Source organism: Fusarium odoratissimum, assembly GCF_000260195.1.
Source record: "Fusarium odoratissimum NRRL 54006 unplaced genomic scaffold supercont1.3, whole genome shotgun sequence".
NCBI lineage: Eukaryota > Fungi > Ascomycota > Sordariomycetes > Hypocreales > Nectriaceae > Fusarium > Fusarium odoratissimum.
The window spans coordinates 3,703-17,002 of NW_022158689.1; the positions used below are offsets into that span (position 1 = coordinate 3,703).

General features: G+C 46.0%; 4 protein-coding genes across 4 annotated transcripts; 2 read left to right on the forward strand and 2 right to left on the reverse strand.

The window, feature by feature from the left end:
- Positions 1-405: 405 nt before the first annotated feature.
- Positions 406-954, reverse strand: FOIG_02390 (uncharacterized protein; the record flags this gene model as incomplete). Its single annotated transcript, XM_031199700.1, has 1 exon — positions 406-954. One exon carries the CDS (start codon positions 952-954, stop codon positions 406-408), a length of 549 nt encoding a protein of 182 aa, XP_031069468.1.
- Positions 955-1,809: 855 nt separating this feature from the next.
- FOIG_02391 (uncharacterized protein) lies at positions 1,810-3,112 on the reverse strand (the record flags this gene model as incomplete). Its single annotated transcript, XM_031199701.1, has 5 exons — positions 1,810-2,191; positions 2,247-2,443; positions 2,517-2,827; positions 2,883-2,950; positions 3,003-3,112. 5 exons carry the CDS (start codon positions 3,110-3,112, stop codon positions 1,810-1,812), a joined length of 1,068 nt encoding a protein of 355 aa, XP_031069469.1.
- Positions 3,113-3,873: 761 nt separating this feature from the next.
- Positions 3,874-4,847, forward strand: FOIG_02392 (uncharacterized protein; the record flags this gene model as incomplete). Its single annotated transcript, XM_031199702.1, has 2 exons — positions 3,874-3,984; positions 4,059-4,847. The coding sequence occupies 2 exons, from the start codon at positions 3,874-3,876 to the stop codon at positions 4,845-4,847; spliced, it is 900 nt and encodes a 299-aa protein (XP_031069470.1).
- A 5,211-nt stretch (positions 4,848-10,058) lies between these two features.
- FOIG_02393 (uncharacterized protein) lies at positions 10,059-11,964 on the forward strand (the record flags this gene model as incomplete). The annotated part of the gene is made up of 3 exons (XM_031199703.1): positions 10,059-10,258; positions 10,316-11,806; positions 11,874-11,964. The coding sequence occupies 3 exons, from the start codon at positions 10,059-10,061 to the stop codon at positions 11,962-11,964; spliced, it is 1,782 nt and encodes a 593-aa protein (XP_031069471.1).
- Positions 11,965-13,300: the final 1,336 nt, after the last annotated feature.

A 13,300-nucleotide genomic window follows, 5' to 3' on the forward strand; every position in this document is an offset into this window, starting at 1 on the left:
GGATGAAACTGTTGTTTAGTGGAGATATTGTTAGTCATTGCCATAGCACGCCGAGTAGGTCTATTTCGCACCAAATGGGCGGAATGAATGGCGAAATAGTGTACTATAGTGATATTTACTGTATTTCCCCGTAACTGTCGAGATAAATTCATAAGGCATAAAAGTAAAATGAGCACATTCGCAGCATAAGCAGTGTCAGAATGGCATTCAACAGGTCTTTCGGCTTGCTCTAGATGCGACATGAAAGATTGTATACTTTCTTTGGTCATATTCTATATCAAGGCGTCATGAATAATAATAATAGTAACAATTATTGTTACATTGACCTCACATGGCGACATAGGCACGGAAAGCTATCAGACAAGCAGCGGCGCGGTATTAGGTGATAAGACTGCCATAGAATCCTTACTCCTGATTCAAATCCTTATCCCCGTGCAAGACGTTCTTTGTCTTAAAAACTACAGCATCCTTAGGGAGATGAGGCAAAAGAAGGGCCGTGTCCCAGTAGAGCCAGACCTCCTTAAAATGTAGCCCCTCCGGAGTCTCGTCGCTTCCACTCTTCCCGATAATAGCAATCATCGTAATGGGGATGCTAACTGTCGGCCTGCTTTCCTTGTTCCCGCGAAGCCAAAGGTTCCGAACATTCTGAGTGTATATCTGGCTAGTCCCATCATCACGCTCAATCTCCACAAAGTGTATCCAGTCGTGCTGGATGCGCTCAAACACGTCGAAAAGCTTCTTCATCCACGCCCACATTTCATCTCCTCCGTGGTAGACGGCGTTGTTCTGGTTGTGGAAGGTCACATCCTTGGAGTAGAACTTGAGCCCAGAGCCGCTGTCGTAGCCCCTCGAATCAACGGCATTGACATATTGCTTGAAGAACTTCTGGGTCGGTGACTGCGGGCCGTCCTTCTCCCATTGTGCGCCGGAGACGTGACTTATGATCCGAGGCATTGTGTGTATCCAGAAGGATGCGTAAAGAAGAGATCAGAGTGGCAAAGGCATGGAACAAGTAAAAGTAATTTGAAGATTGGAGCGACTGTGGTTGTCTTGCGTTCTGAGCAACCTGGAACCAAGTCAACACTGCATAGATAAAACCATGATTATTTATACGTTGCGGTCATTCGGAGACTTACGCAAGTGCCGAGGTCGATGATCACCTGCCTTACCCGTGCGCTAAAGGCTAATTCAAGTGCCGTAAATACGTATCATCATATTCGGGAGAGTTATCAAGGATTCCCGGATTACTAAACCTGGCCTACTTTGGTCATTTGTATTACTGATCAAGTTTCACTTGCATTTATTTCCCTGTTATAAGCTTAAGAACCCGAATTGAGCCTAGATATGTTGTCCTTCATCAGAGGGCAATCTACAGAGCTAAAGTTTGCACCCTGTCCGATGCACGGCTTCAACGTTGATGTACGAAAAAGAACTTGATTCCTTCTAGAGATATAAAAACAAGAACGTATCCGAAGCATATCCCTTCCTGCACTAGATAGAGGGCCACTCCACTCCGTCACATCAGCTTTTGCATGTTTTTAGACACAATTTTAGCCGTTAATGAATCGTCTTGGATTCGTAGAGTAGTTAAACAAATCGCTTTCACTCTGTTATGTTCCAGCGAAGCACTAAGTTTCTGTCACGGCGACAGACCATAGCGATAGTAGTTGAGAACGGAATATACAATGAGGACAGCCATGTACGAAAGCTCTGGTATAATGTTTGTCTCAGTAAGCATATAACTATGTAAATCATAACCCAAAACTAAGAAACCAGGCAGGTGAGTTTATACGCGGCCTAATCATTATCTCAAGCAAAGGGAGTCCCTTGGCCAGGTTCATCGATCCCGAGCCCAACCTTGCCTATCGTCGTCTTGGACTCAATCTGTCTGTGAGCCTCCTTCAGCCCAGCAAGCGTCAATTTGTACCGCTTGCCTAGAGTAGGAACTAGCTTCTTTTCATCCATAAGGCGGGATAGGGTACCAAGCATTTCATGGTAGCCTTCAACATTTGTACGATGATAGGCAGCTGAGCCTAGCCAATCCCATGCAAAAGTCATCGACTTTGACATAAAGTCGGTCCCATAGAGGCTGACATCAGCCTGGACAATAGAGCAAACTTTGCCAAAGGGTGCGCAGATCTTAGCAACAGCATGGATATACTGCTCAGTGCTGGCTAGTATATAGGCGTACCTGTTCGGTCAAGTAAGCAGTGGCCGCAATTGGAACGGAGTGGGTAATGGCATACTTTATCGGAACGCTTAAACTGAGATCTTTGATTTGTTCCACGAGATCTTTTAGGTGGTTGATAACATGTGTAGCACCCATCTCTTTACAAAAGGATATTGTTTCTTGCCGAGATGCAGTAGTAACGACTACAGGAAGATTCAAGACATTGCGCGCCAGCTGGATAGCAGCACTGCCAACTCCTCCAGCACCATTGATCTATATCGGTGCGTGATATGTCAGCCAGGGTGAAAGATGACGCGCAGGTCGGCCGAGAAGAATTCCAACTCACGATGAGAATTCCCACGTTCTCATTGGGCTTGATATCCAGACGGTGATGCAAAGACTGGTAGGCCGTTCCAAAGGTCAAGCCAAAGCTTGCAGCCTGTACAAAGTCGAGAGACTTGGGCTTACAAGCACAATGAAGTTCACTGACTAGCTGGTACTCCGCGTAACTGCCTTGACGCGTTGAAGCACCAACATACGAGATCTCGTCGCCAGGCTTGAAGAACTGGCACTCGGGGCCAGTCTGTAAGACAATTCCGGCACCGTCATATCCGATGATATGGAAACCCTTTGGTGCAAACTCGTAGTAATCTTCCTCTTGATTAGTATGAGACACAAGCCGTTTGGGTGAGGTTCTGGATTGTGGCTATACCTGGAGCATCATCGTAGATGCCTGCCCGGATTTTGACATCGATCGGATTCACAGAGCACGCTTGGACTCTGATGGTCTGGTTAGATGCCAACAGGTAAGGCTTGCCAGGGTCAAATTCACTTAACGAGAACATCGCGGCCAGTAGGTTTGCCTGGTCGCGGAACGTTGCGAGATTCAAGATTATCAACACCGCCGTATTTGGCCACGCCAACTGCTTTCATGGTATCCATTCCGAACTGAGAGTCGAATGCTGATCTTTGATGTGATAAAGATTGAATGGCCTCGAAATATGTAGAAAATGGATCATCCTGGGGGTATGACATGGTGATCTCATTTATTAGAAAATTGACAAAAACTGTGCTTCCAGTGACGTGGTGTGCTATTCCCAAGTGTTTCCTTTTGTCCGCATCACGCGGAACAGGTATAAAGATGGGCAATGACTTGCCTTGCGATTATTAAACATGTTTAATAATCGATTCTGGGACAGAAGCAATATTCAAGCTGAGCTTGGCCCAAGGCCGGAGAGCCAATCTTGAAGCATCTTGAGAATGCTCTAACTGACTCAACCATCTGATCGACACGATGGCTGCTAGTCTTTGCCTGGGGATTAAAGTGGACTAGCCGAGGAGACCCACCTACAAGCCGCGGCAGCCCCACTCTCCCACTGTAAATTAAAGTTCTAATGTAGCAAGTAGCAAGGGCTAACAAAAAGCTATCACGAACAATCGGGAGAGGTGACACACGAGCCCGGCACGGGTTGTTTGACAAATCCCTTCCAGGGAACTCTGCAGATTATTAATCTGTTATAGCTATCTTCTCCAACGTCATCAGGACCTCTCAGATAGAGATGTAGCTCAGAGGAATTTACCTATGAAAAAGCACCCTGCATGCAGTCAACCAGCTCATTCATCGATACCTAACGAACTGGCATATCTTCTCAAGTTCTCCTCCATCCACGCTTTTGACATACATACCGTGCCCGATTTCAATCATGGGCCTCCCACGACGAGACATCGAATTTCGAGCGTGTGATGGCATCACACTACGTGGCTGGCTGTACCCCCAACCGGAGACCTCGCCATGCATCATCATGACCCACGGTGTTAGTACTATACAGCCTCCGCTCTGTTATCGCGCCTTAGGTTATAGGATGTCTAACGAGTAATATTCATCCAGCTTGGTGGAACCCGCCACTTCCTGCTGCCGAACTTTGCGTCAGCTTTCCACGATGCAGGGTACGTAGTACTGTTGTATGACAACCGTAATTGGGGAGATAGCGGTGGTCTGCCTCGGCAGGAGTCCAACCCTCCGTTACAGCAAGCAGACTACTACGACGCATTCAACTTTGCAGCCACTATTCCTTGTGTCGACAAGGATAAGATTGTATACTGGGGTAGCAGCTTCTCTGGTGGGAATGTCATCTATGCTGCAGCAATCGATAAGCGGATCAAAGCTGCTATCATCCAGTGCCCCGCTGTTTCAGGCGAGGTCAGATCACTCGCATTCAAAGATCGTATCCCAACTTTGCTGGAGGACCGGCGTCAGATTACCTCTGGATTAGACCCACCAACCGTGCCGCTGATTGCTGCTGATCGAGAGTCTTCGGATCCAGCTACAACAAACGCCATGTTCCCCACCAAGGACGCCTACGATCTAATGAGCCTCCAAAAGACCTGTGGAAGCCGCTGGGAGAACTACATCACCTCGCAGACCCAACTGCACATGCTCAGCTTTGAGGGCCAGTCTATGATTCATAGAGTCTCCCCAACACCACTTTTGTTTGTTGTTCCCGGCAACGATGTCTTGGTACGAACGGCATCCCAAATGGATGCCTTCAACAAGGCGCGAGAACCTAAACAACTACTCTACCTGGATGGATGTGGGCATTTTGATCTTTATACAGGAGACTATTTTAAGGAAAACATAAAGGTACAAATTGACTTTCTTGACCGTTATGTTAAGTAATAGGAATTTAGCTCCGAATAGACTTGGAATTACCTATACATTCCGCGTTATTGAACTTCCTAAAATACTAATCTAAATTAAATATAATACAAGGCAAAAGGCTAGGTATTGATTTTACTTTATTAGGAAACCTTAAATTATTATCTTATACTATAGTTGGTAAGATTCCTAGCAGGACAAGCTACCCTCCACGTCTAAACACCATAGTGAGTATATGGAACCCAAAGCGGATACTGGAATTCTATGTCGTCACAAGTCACCACGTCTCTCACCATATCTGCATCTTTAACTACATTTTCGCCATAGCCCAACCCTTGTACCCAGTTGTCCCGAAACTGCCCGATTGCGAAGTGAAGGCCATGACTTATTGCATCATCGCTTATCCCTGTCTTATGCAGAAAACCATAGAATAACTGCGACATAGTAACGCATAGTCTATCGTTTACCTCCCACCAGGTACCTTTAACGTGAAAGAAATCTGCCACTTGAAAGGCCCTGGTAAGGCGAATACTTTAATCTAGTGACTTCTTATCTCGAACTTGGCCGGTTCCACAAGCTGAGAGATATGCAAAAAATGGCGACTTGGAGCTCAAGTTGGTCTTGAGTAGGTTTGCCACTGTGAGAGGGTCTGTGTCCAGTCTTCAAGCAATAGGTGGCTTGCCGTGTCCTGCAAAATGGAATATCATGCAGCTTTCGATAGCGGATAAGATTGCCCTTCTTTGAGCTTTAGGTTTCATCCACGGCAGACCTAACTGGTCATAGACACCCTGCACTGCAATTATTTTGCTACTTGCATGCCGAAGGCTCTTCTGTCCTGGCGTATCCTGCATTGCAACAAGTACAACATTGTGAGAGCCTCGTATCGGCGTTGGGGGATTCCGTTTCTGGCGATTATGTATGATGGTCTTGATGGATGACCTTGATGGATGACCCGTATGATGACACCATTCTGTCAAGGACGGCACTGAAATTACATTCCAGGTGTCTTCCTGCTGCGTGAATAGGAAATCCGGCAAGCAATCCAGTCGGTTCCCACCAAATATGTGGCCAAGAATCGGTAGTAGGGGTCTCAAAAAAGCCCAAAGCGTCCAAAACCAATCTAGCGTTTCGACGGATCGAACATGGGGCGCTTGAGCAAGTCTCTTCTTTGGAGAAAGTTGAGGAAGCTTCACTACCCGTAAGGCTGCTTGCTCTACTATCAAGGCATCACATCGATGTCGACTGACATTGAGGATGACTATAGGGCCTCGCGCCGCTGCAGCTCGCAGCTCAGCCTCTGACGGCGGGAGAAGAAAGTCCTCGATCCCAGGACAACTGCGTATGTCTCCAAGAAGGACTGGCATTCTGTTAACAGCCTCATGTCGCTGGTCAGTCCCAATATTGGGGTCCGTCGCTTCTGCGTCAGCGCCACCTTGTAATAAAGGTGCATCAAGCTGATCACGAGGAGTTACAAAAGAGCGGGACAAGTCAGGGTGCCTATCTTGAAAGGCTGAGATATTAACTCGCAAATCTTAAAGAGAACTCGCCAGCACCCCACGCCCCGTGTCGAGAAGACGGATTGCCGAGAGCAGGCCCTTGCCGGCGAGCCAGGCAATGGCTGGCGCATCCGAGGCAAGTCCTTTTATTTCTGCCAGAAGGTGCTGTTTGTCCTTGGTGTGAAGGGAGGGAGGAATAAGTAAGGGAGCTGTAATAAGGTAATAAGGTTAAAAGAGGCTTTAGCCTTAAAATATAAAGGTAAAGAATATAAATTAAGATATATAAGTAATAAACTCTTTATCCTTATAAATACTTAATATTTTACTTTTAATTTAAAATTACTTATTATTTATTTTATATAAGCCTTATTTAATTATTATTTATTCAATACTATATTATTCTAAATTAAATTATAATTATATAATTTTAAAAACTTTACTATATTAAATAACTTTAAGAAAATAATAATATAAAATTAAGTATTAGTATAATTAAATAAGTAAGGTTGTAGTTAAATTATTAATAAGGATTTACTAAGAAATATTAAGGTAACTCAGAGATATGGTCCTATAGAGCGGGTTAATACTAATTCATGGCCTATCGGCTATTCTCCGGACCCTGCTAGCCTAGCTAACATAGACACCTAATAACTAAACTAAATTTTCACAGCGTCATAACACTCTTATCATTACCCCCTAACAAGACAACAACCCAGAGAAAGGTATTCGGGAGTTCATTAACAAGCAACAAAAAATCTGGGATATAAACATTGCTGATATCCCGTTTCCGAGTAGACCGAATCTTGAAGGACATTATGCAGACCACTCATCTTCAAGAAAGCGGCAGGAGAACTTCTACCAATCTCCCGCGCTTATCAATCACCGCGTGCTTGAGATGTCGCGATCAGAAGGTAACCGTTTTTTCAACTGGTTCCTGAATGAACCCATCAACTAAAAATACCCCTCTACAGCTCAAATGTGGCCGTGAGCATCCTATCTGCACTCGTTGCGATCGACTCAACGCGACCTGTGTGTACCCCGATCCTCCTAATCGGAGGGGCCCGCGAGCCAAGCGAAGACAGAGGTTACCACTGCAGACGGCTGAGCGCAGCCGAGATGGTTCCCAATCTGGGCACGTTGCCATTCAACAAACTCGCAACAAGTCGGCATTACCAGACCTATCACCCACTGTAGAACAAACTTCCAGCTCACACCACGTTAATCAAAGTATCACTGCCAATCCATCGGGCCCTTTTTATCATTCTAGAGGAAGCATAGCTACTCCAACTCAAACGCAGATAGGCAAAGAGGCTCCTGACTTCTCCACGGATTTCTTTACCGCATATGAGGTGAGCACAGCGATAACAAGATCATTTTTATTTATATTATTTTATTAACTCTGGAATATTAGTCTTATGCATCTCAGCTATGTAGAATGAAAACGGTGGCGATAGATTCAGCCGCCGATTCAACGCAGCCCCCTTTGCCCCCGACTGCCCTTGGACTTTCTTTATTAGAAGTATACTTTACGCGCGTTTACAATGCATCCTTGTTATTCTACAAACCCCTCCTCTTTCAGCAATATCTCGAAGGAAAAATACACAGCGTTCTTATAAGGGCACTGTTCGCATTGGCAACTTTGTATGTTCAAGCTGTTGCAACCAGCAGTAACTCTGCCCCGAGATCTCGGCTAACGAAATGATCAAGATTTCTTCATCCAATAGATAATGAAAATGAACAAAATAATAATACGGAGCTGAAGATTCTCCGCATATATCGCCCATGTGGGCTCTCATGGGCAAAATCTGCCTTGGAAGAAGTCATGTCGTTAGCTATGCACTCCCCGTCTCTCATGGCAGTACAAGCCTTGGAATGTATACAGCTGTTTTGGTTTGGAATAGGTCAGCCCCACCCTGGAAACCTATGCCTTGGTAAGTTGATATCCTATGAAGAGTGATGTCACGATTTACTTGTTGAGACCCAGGTTAACAAGTCAATAGCTCTTGCCTACCGGTCCTGCAAAATACTTGGATATGACAGAAGGCCTGCGGATGAGAATGATTCTTGTACTTCACTCGAGGCCGAGCTTGGACGCCGATGCTTCTGGGCTTGCTGGATATCCACATGCATTGTCATGCAACCGGAGCCATATATTGAATCAGCTTGGAAAGAGGCTGCTATGCTACCACTGCCATGTTTAGTCTCTGGATCGTTCAATCAGATGATGGATAAAGACTGGAACGCGCTTCCTGTGCGAAACCTATCCGAAAACTTGTACCCTCCTACAACTCCAGGGTTGCTGATCAAGATCATTGGTATTTGGTAAGACCATTTTGCACTATCTGATTCCGCCGTGTAATAACAGAACGTCACTGAATTGAATTGCCATGTTTTCTAGGGCGAAGGTGCAGCTGCACTGCAAGGCCTATGTTAATAGAGCTCATAGTGGTCTCAACTCGTTACGCCAATTATCGCAGCTAGCGACGTCAATTTTCGATGATGCTGCTGAGGTGAGAACTTCTGCCCATCAAGGCGATCAGACGACCGAAAGCCAAATGATGCTTTTCCTGCATGATTCGGTGTACCACCAAATTCAGATCGCCTTACACTCTACGATTGTTCCCCTATTCTCTGGCATTCCAGCTGACGAGAAAATCGACACCGAAACCCGGAGAAGTGCTGCACAGACTGTGATTCATCATGCAGACCAGTTTGAGTGCCTATTGGGTCCTCATCTGTATGATAAACAAGATGTTTCACGCATACCTCCTCTTGTTGGCTACGGGGCCTTTGTAGTGGGTATAATATTCCTGTCTACAGAAGTCCGTTATCATACCCAACCCGCCAGCGAACTGCCTTTCAACACTAGCAGAAAAGACCGCCGCCTGGCCACAGTACATGCTATCTTACACTTGTTAGATACCATTAAAGCTTACTGGAGAGCTTTGCAGTATCCTGTGAGTCTCCAACTCCTAATGTGGCGGCCTCCCTTGTGGAGTGATCTGATCGACTGTGTGTAGGCTGAGGTACTGCGTTCTGCTTTGGAAGCGGCTCATTTAGCGCTCAGCAAGCCACCCAGGTTGATCGACCCAGGCAACGGTAACATACCCACTTGTTTATTTGGTTTGCCAATAACGCTTGTTAAACTAAATGCTATTTAGATGAACTGTTGCGGCATACAAACGATAACCACCAGTCATTGCCAGCAGAAGGATTAAGTACAGCTATAGATTTAGCGAACGGGCATCTACAGTCACCAATGCCGGATACCAACGAGGAGGACTACGCCGAGAACACAAGGCCCTTGAATATAAGCGATGAAAGCAATGAACTAGATATACTACCGGACGGCTACTTAACAAGCCAGATGGATGAAGGGCTGGACTTTGAATGGTACGACGTGTCCTTCGCGGAAGTTGGAATTGAAGGATTCGAGGGACTTGAAGCGTCTAATCTTTTTAGACAAGGCTGGAAGAGCTTTAGCTAGGTAGTTGTCAAGTGCCTCAGCTATAATACTATAAAACATCTAGATCATCTGTACTGCGCGATCCGGCTATTAATTTAGACCGTGGACCTCACGAGAGCACATCAAGATTGGGTGGCGTACGAGTCATTCGGGCCGGTGTGATTCGGCCCGGAACCAAACGCGAGGTACGAACTTTCTATTTAACCCAACACGACAACCTTTTGAGAGGCTCATCTTTCAACATCAGCTACGTTCAAGTTCAAGATCAACATGGCAGCCCAATATCGCGACATCAAAACTGTTGACTCAGAATCCTATTCTTATATTTTCGAACAGAATGTATCGGTGCCCTTGGGCAACGGTGGCGTCATTCGCTGCAACATTTACAAGCCTAAAGCAGCTTCAGCGGACATGAGATGCCCCGTAATTATGACTTACGGCCCGTACGGCAAAGATGTCCCTTACAAAGAGTAAGCGACCGGACCTGCTCACGAAATATGGAGTGCCACTAATTCTAACCGAAACAGTTTCAACCCAAAAAGCTTTTCTGAAATACACCCGACCCATCAAACAGACCACTCTGCATGGGAAACTCCAACACCTCAATTTTGGACTAGTCACGGGTATATCGTCATTCGGGCAGACGAGATCGGCATTGGCCAGTCTCCCGGTCTGTTGAACGTGACATCCGCAGATTCGATTGACGGGTTCCGTGACCTCATCGAGTGGGCTGCCGAGCAACACTGGTCTTCGGGCAAGGTAGGCCTGCTCGGTGTTAGCTACTATGCTGCTGCACAGTGGCATGTGGCGAGCCTACGACCTAAAGGTCTTGCAGCTATCGTGCCATGGGAGGGATTCTCGGACTTGTACAGAGAATCGTTGCGACATGGTGGCATCCTGTCAAACAAATTCCTTGCCTTGTGGTATTCCCGTCAGGTTGCTCCGAACCAGTATGGATTACCCGGACGAAAAGCGCGCAACTGGGGTCCGGACACGGTTGAAGGTGATCTAACCCCGGAGGAGCTGGATGCCAATCGACACAAGGGTATGTACCACGAGCAGCGATTCCGAGATGACAAAGGCATAGCTTCCGTCAATTTTAATATTGAGGATGTCACGGTCCCCTTGTTGAGCGTCGCTAATCTAGGCGGGAGCTCGCTTCATTTGCGAGGAAACTTGCTTGGGTATCTTTGGGCAGGCTCCAGCTTTAAATATCTTCGATTCATCGTGGGACGTCACGATTTGCCATTCTATTATCCCGAAGAAGTCCAAGTTCAAAAGAGCTTTCTTGATGCTTGGCTTAAAGGCGATGATCGCGAAGGGTGGACCAAAAAGGGGGCTATGCCACCAGTTGATCTTGTTCTTCGCAAGGGTAATGTTGGATACAACGATCCGCACGCTGAGAAAGGGTTTCTTCGTCGACAAGAGAACGAATGGCCAATTGCTCGGACTCAATATACCCAATTTCATCTAACGCCAGAAAATACACTTCAACAGGACCAACCGAAAGCACAGCTCCCGAGTAAGAAGACTTACAACGCTCTCGGTAAAGGAGAACCAGCAGACATCTTGAGATTTACGTCGGCACCCTTTGAGTCAGAGACCGAAATCACTGGTCATATTGTGGCCCACCTGAATGTCTCTTCTAGCAGAGATCCTTGGGGAAGTTCACCATCTGATTTGGATTTATTCCTCTCCTTGCGCCTGCTGTCACCTTCAGGCGACGAGATCTCTTACACTGGCTCTCTTGGGGAGCCTGTTCCTTTGACCAAGGGCTGGCTACGAGTTTCCCTCAGGAAAGTCAACCCACAGCATCCCCGTCATCGCTCCTGGCTGCCATACCGAGAATATTGCTCTACCGATGTTCAGCCTGTTATTCCTAACGAGGTTTATCCCGTTGACGTGGAGATTTGGCCGACGAATGTGGTCATTGAACCTGGGTGTCGATTGGTTTTGGAGGTGAGCTCTGGAGACACTCAAGGTGTTGGACTTTGGTGCCACGACGACCCTATTGACCGGTATGACAATTCTTTGCCGGGCCACGTTACGAGCCTATTTTTCTTGTATTTACTGACTTACTTGAAGGTCGGAAGATGTCTTCAAAGGCCAAAACCATCTTCACTTCGGCAACGATTATGTCAATTATGTCGAGTTGCCTGTTATCCCTGCCAACTAGTTTACTGTAAATTACATGAGAACAGTAAAAATTTACCGGGTTCTGTAAATATGAATCATAGTTTCCCCGTCTGAAAATGATAAAAGTGACTGCAATTACGTTCGAGATTCAGGCTAGGTTTATCTATCCGGGTTAGTTTCATCCAGCGATCGTTAGGCTTTCGGACACAGAGTCATGGCGTGGCTAATCAAGCAGCCCGAAAGGCCAGGGGGCAGAAGTAGGGAACTACCAGGTATAAGAGCAAAGCAGCCTCCGTTAATACATTCGTTAAGCCCAATTCATAAAGCTGTCATACACAGTTGCCAACATAAAGAACAAAAGACGGCAAACAACGTGAGGACAGGTAGCCAAAATGCCGGGTAGCCTACTGGAGCATGTTGTAGCTCACTCTTAGAATGGTAGCACCGCCACACACAATTACTTAGCCAATAAACAAAGGGCTCTTTGAAGTTAAACAAGCTGGGATTCATAAGGATGAACAGTATGTTCTTCGATGGAATTCTTCTTTCAATTGGATAAGTGCTACAATCAATTGCCATGCGATCCTAACCGTGACTAATTATGGGGCTGCAGGCACGGGTTCCGTTATGATGAAATGTTATAAAATATAAAAAGTAGGAGGATTGGAGCAATAAGTTAGTTATTTATAGGTATCAAGAAAGAGAGACCACTATATTTATTATAGTCTTAATTTCAAGGATGTACAAGGCGAGACACTCATTGAACAGCTGACAGAAAAAAAGGGTTTCTACTGATATATTCCATAAATCCATGATAGATCATTCTATGTGACAAGTTTGTTCATTTGGAGAAGCGGCTTCCCTTTCGGATTTGTGCCCCATATCTAAAAAATATATACCTTGGTTTAATCAGCTTTACGTTTGGCTGCGATTTAAAAGGCACTTGCTTACGGAAAGGGCAGCATTGCCAATGTCAAGAATCCGAGCAGGCATGTCGCCCACTGTATACCCAATCTATTGTACACTTGTGTGCAAACGCAATTAGATACTTGTCGAATAAGGGCATGTTTATGGACCTCAAACTTACTCTGCACACCGAATAATGGGAACACACCTCCGAAGGTCGATCGGGCAAAGCTGTTTGCGGCCAAAGCACTTGCCGCGTATTTGGGATAGGCATCCACAAGAAACGTGAATATACCCGAAAAGGCAAGAATAGTCCTAGACAGGAGAGATTCGTCAATATCTATAAGTTCAAGCCTGGTCAAGAGTACGGGTGACTTGAAATCATTGTTCTCCTTATGAAACACTCACCCTGCACCGAATAAAGCGCTTCCAATGATCGGTACAACCCAGTGGATGCTGGGATAGGCTGT